The following is a 5,000-nucleotide window of genomic DNA, read 5'->3' on the forward strand; positions in this document are numbered from 1 at the left end:
TTTTTTGGTCAACTTGTTCACTGATAAGCGACTCAATGTAGCCTACTATATTGACGTTATTATATCCTACACAAATCCTATTTGTAGATGTGTTTGTATTTTGAATGTTTATCAATAATAGGTTAACCTAGTAATAATAATAATTGAAATAGCCTACTAAAACTGCTAATATTAATGATCATAATATTTTTTTACACGTTTTGAGATTAACATTGAATTACTTGACATCATTTTAAATTACCTGATAACCTGCTGTTCTCTATAGTTACAGATTGCCTAGTCCAGTCCGTTAACTGGCTGTGAACAGTGTGACAGAGAGTGCCCTCCTAGGTGAACACCGCATGCAGAACACACACACGGAAGGGTGCGGAACACAAACCAAGGATGTAACCTTCCGCTACACTGGTGTCCAGTAGCCCATGGAGAAAATATAAGGCAATAAACAATAAACACAATTTAAAAAAATGCACGCTGAATAAATATCATGGATATTGTAGGGAAACTACACTTCTGTCGCAGCGTCTATTTCATCTACCATGTCAGGGTGTAAACCGGTGATAAATACCTCCGCATCCCTTTCCTTTCGCTTTGCACGATAAAACACGGTGCTTTCTTTCTTTCTATCCCGGATGAAAACGAGCGCTTTTTCCTCGCAGACGAGATGCGCGTCTCTCTCTGTGACGCTGGGATGAATAACACGTGCACAGGTAAACTACCTGTGTGATCCAATCAGGTAGCTGTGCGCTGCTTTCATACCTGTCCATCCTGCCTGCATGGAGAGAGGCTGAGGACGCATCCCTGCGCTCTGCACTAGCCTACATACACCCAGCCTTCTGGGTTCGGGATAAATGTCCTTTTTTTATAAAGGCCCCAAGTTTAATACTGGTTCCGCTGTAGCCTACGTTTATCTAACCTTTGGCTCAAATCATAGCTTACGAATAATCACATTTATTTCATGGGAGATAAGAAGTTGGTCGGTCTCCCAGCGACGCACGCATTACTCCTCAATTATCCCTCCGCGTGAAGATAGGTGGCGTGTGTTAGAGGTCTCTTGCGTCTCTGTTGCAGAAAAGAAAGCGAAAAAATGTCATTAGACGAGTCGTAACACGTCAGTGCCTCCCCAGGTCTGTTTGGTGAAGTGGCTGAGAGAGATCAGTCCTAACCTGCCCATCAGGAATAACGGTCTCTCTTCAAGCTATTTCGAAGGCATATTTGTGTTTAGGTGGGATCCAAGGCGCATCACTTTATCATTTTCTCCAGGGTGTTCTGTCTGTAACCGGCTGTTTTTGAGGATCTCATTGACATCTGGTAGGTGGATTTTCCCATATTGGGATTTTTCTATCATTTTGTGCGTGTGAAAGTCACACAGCAGTGTAGCAATGGAGGATGTGATGCGGACATACCTGTGCGCTCTGCGCTCTTCTCTCATCCAGAAGCACTCACCTGCCCAGGTGAGAGAGGTGCGCGCAAGGCCAGGTGTGGATACCGGGGGGGCTTCGGTGTCTGCGTGCGTCAACGGTCCTCCGGTGTGCCCGGGTGCTTTCTGGGGAGTCCACACGTATTCGCTGTTATTCTTTTCGATATATTTGAGGTGACTGAGATAACGGGCGGAGGCTGTTTTGTCATGCATCTGACTAATTTTATTTACGCAATTAGATCCATATATATTTGCTTCTTCAGTAAATCGAGTTTAAAAAACATCTAATCTGATGTTATTTTGCGTGAATCCGACGTTTGGACAGAGACCAGTGATATCCGCCCTGGTGTGTGTGTGTGTGTGTGTGTGTGTGTGCATTAGTGCGAATGCCAAAACCAGAGAAAAAACAGCAGGGCGATGCAATGGCAAACATTTCGTAATTCTAGCTCAACTAATACATTTTATCATCCAGCTCCTATTCCACTTTCTATTCATTATACATTAATGTTCATAGTAGCCTAGTATTTGTCAAGGGGGATTTCTAATGTTGTTCTATTCGGTGTCCTGTTTTCTAAATGTTTGTGATGTATTATTTGTTTTTCCTTGTTACGGTTGGGCTCTTAATACCCACTCAAGTGACAGTGCGTCCTTGCATTTAGCCATCAGGCTGTCACTGAGGGCCACGGGCACGCGGACGCGTCTTTCCACCCATCCACACGATGTGAGATGAGAAATGCATCATATATTAACAACAACAACAACTATGACGTTTGAGGGGAATTTCTCCACATTGAAAGATTACACTTTTTTTTAAAGTAGAGTCGTTACTTTTGAATAGATTTTGCCCAAACAGCTGTGAACACGGAATGTCGATTTGCTAGACTTTAGTAGACACCGAATAGGCTATTACCCTCAAAACATCTTCAGAGAAAGGCCTATTTAGAGTGATCTGTGACATTTCGTTAAATCTGATAGGTTATTAGGGTAGTCAATTAGAGAGAGAGGTGGGTTCGTGAATACAAAGGAAATAATGGAAAAATGTTTTTATTGTGTTATGTATTTTCCACGTAGCCTACTTTCTGATAATTGGAAATGGATTTGATGTCTCTTAAGGGCACAAGATGGCATTAAAATCTCCTTGTCTGACACAGGATAAACCCACCATCATCTTACAAAATAGGCTAAATCAACAAGTCTCGCAACTTCGCGAGAAAGTTTCAATTGAACTTATATCCACCGTTTAAGGCTTCATGGAAGTCAAATTGAAACTTGCCCCCCATCCCTCCATGATCAACTGTGTGTGCTCGTCCGTCCTCCTCCTTATCCCCTCACCGCCCAGATCACACCCATCAAACGACCAGGCGACGGACGCGCACGGTCCGGATCAAACCCTGGACTTTATCTCCTGGAGTTTTATTGAAGCCTCTGTAGTGAATTCACTCGTGATATTTACACGCTGCTGTTGTTTCTCTGGATCTACGAGTCATCTTGTCCCAACATTTGTCGCCGTTGTGTTTGGTTATCAGACAGAGGAGCCCTGCGTACTGAGTCAAGAGAGCCCATGCGGACCGCCATCTGACCTACTCTTATCAATGAAGCAGGAGACCATGGCGGAAGGTCCCCGGTGTAAGAGACGAAAACAAGCCAACCCACGCAGGAAGAACGGTAAGAAACACTTTTAAGTGATAGAATCAAATGTTTGGGACGATTTGTGAGTTATGTCACGCAGTCATTTGCGGGACATCCCGCGCTGTCCCCTTCTCTCTCCGCGTATAGACACTGGGACGACACAAAAGTTTTCTTTTGTGTTAGAATGGCACTTGAATTCATTACGAAGAACGGAGTAATGATTCGATATTATATGAAAATGTAGAATATGAAACGATGGTGTGTTGAAGGACTTGGTTAAGACTGGGGAAATGTGTATAGATAGGCTCGAATAGCGGTTCAGTGCCATTATGGACAGAGAGGAAAAACCGTTATCTGAGCCTGAGCGCTTTCATAGGCTTTGGAGAAGTTAAGATAAACCTGTGGATTGTTTTGAACGTGGATTATTTGGGTATTTATTTGGTTATTAGCCTACAACGCAATTACGCAGTGTGTGACTATGATGCCCCGATGTTTTGTTGCTGTGTTATTGTGTTGAGCGAGGATATTGGCACTCAACTAGTATTGAAACTTGCTTTTTCATACTTTGAAGTCTAAATCCGTCCAAGTTTCATGTAGTTTGAACTGTATACTCATTCCGTCAACTCGGAAAGCGAGATCTTGAAATGGCCTAAGAAGTGTCGCGTACAGCCCAGTTTCTCAAAGTGTCATTTGTGTGTCGCTGTGATCAGATGCGACACAATAGACTCACCCTCACAACACAACATGATGGATCACAAGCATGACTACAACATATCCGCCTTTAATTCTGCCAGTCCTGCAATAAGACTTGTTTATTGTTACCTTTCAGAGTTTAATGTCGTATAGTTTATAAACGATGGGAAGACAAATAAACAATCTAATTTAGATGTAGGGGACTGACAGGGATTATATTATCCCACTATGACAAGTGTGTCAGGTTTGAGATAGTTCAGCCTACTATCATGGCCCTTAGACAAGAAAACTCCTAAACTAGACGTGGATGATTTCACCTTTCAACATGTCATGTTGTAGTCGACTTGAGTTTGAATGAGTTAGTATTCGTTCATTGATCCAGTGAGCTCGATGGCTGGTCCTATAGGCTGCTTCTCTCAAGGAGGTGAGGCACGGTTCTCACCCACAAAGCAACAAAGACAGGCGAAGTTTCAGAGCTGTTTTATAGCTGCGGCTCGTCCGGGGTTGTGAGAAGATATATTAGGAATTTCAAGCAGGCAAAGTTTGATTGCACTTATAGAAACTACATCGATTTGTTTTATAGTAAATATAGGCTAGGCTATATAGGCTATTATAGGGCCTTTAAAAATCTCATCAGACAGTGTTGAAGCAGTTCTTGATTCTACACTGACTATAAATTAAACCAGCATAGTAGCCTGATTTGCTCAATTTGCTTTCATAATTTAGTTGAATTTAAATGACGGAATGTTTGCCAATATGTAGCGTAAACACACCTCATCTCCACGGAGCGGCTATGCCTATGGAGGGGGGGTTACAGCATTTTACAATGCAACTTCACTAGGACTGGGCTGTGCAGTGAAGGTAGACTGTAGGCTAATTGCATTGATTTACCTAATAGCCTACTGCCCGCTGACAATATAGGATATTGTAAGAATAGTAATTGGTCGAGGGTTAGGCCTATAGCCTGGCGACGAAAGGCGCTCACCTTATTCAGTGTGATGGAAATCATGTTTGAATGTTTTTACCGTTAAAATAATAATTGTGTCAGTTGACCCTCTAGCGCAGACACGTCTAGGCCGGGGTGAGTTGAATCAGATAGCCCTGCTGCCCAAGGAGGAAGAACACGATAAAGTTCTATATCCTGGGACTATAGTATCCTCCTATAGACCTTGCGTGATGCAGACATGTTTCCTCTCAACCCTGATGCTACATCGCTCGGGACTAAGGACTCATTACACTGATCTGCGTAGAATCTGCGTCT

At 43.0% G+C, this 5,000-nt stretch overlaps 1 protein-coding gene across 1 annotated transcript in view; it reads left to right on the forward strand.

Moving 5' to 3' along the window:
• Nucleotides 1-2,979: 2,979 nt before the first annotated feature.
• zeb2a (zinc finger E-box binding homeobox 2a) overlaps nt 2,980-5,000 on the forward strand; it is a gene marked incomplete at its 3' end in the record, with an annotated part of 21,960 nt that continues 19,939 nt past the window's right edge. The window contains exon 1 of the mRNA XM_084443448.1: nt 2,980-3,082. Within this exon, the coding sequence (XP_084299574.1) occupies nt 3,010-3,082 (73 nt within the window). The 5' untranslated portion in view covers nt 2,980-3,009. The remainder of the gene's footprint in view (nt 3,083-5,000) is intronic.

This window comes from Borostomias antarcticus (genome assembly GCF_949987555.1).
Source record: "Borostomias antarcticus genome assembly, chromosome: 9".
Classification (NCBI taxonomy): domain Eukaryota; kingdom Metazoa; phylum Chordata; class Actinopteri; order Stomiiformes; family Stomiidae; genus Borostomias; species Borostomias antarcticus.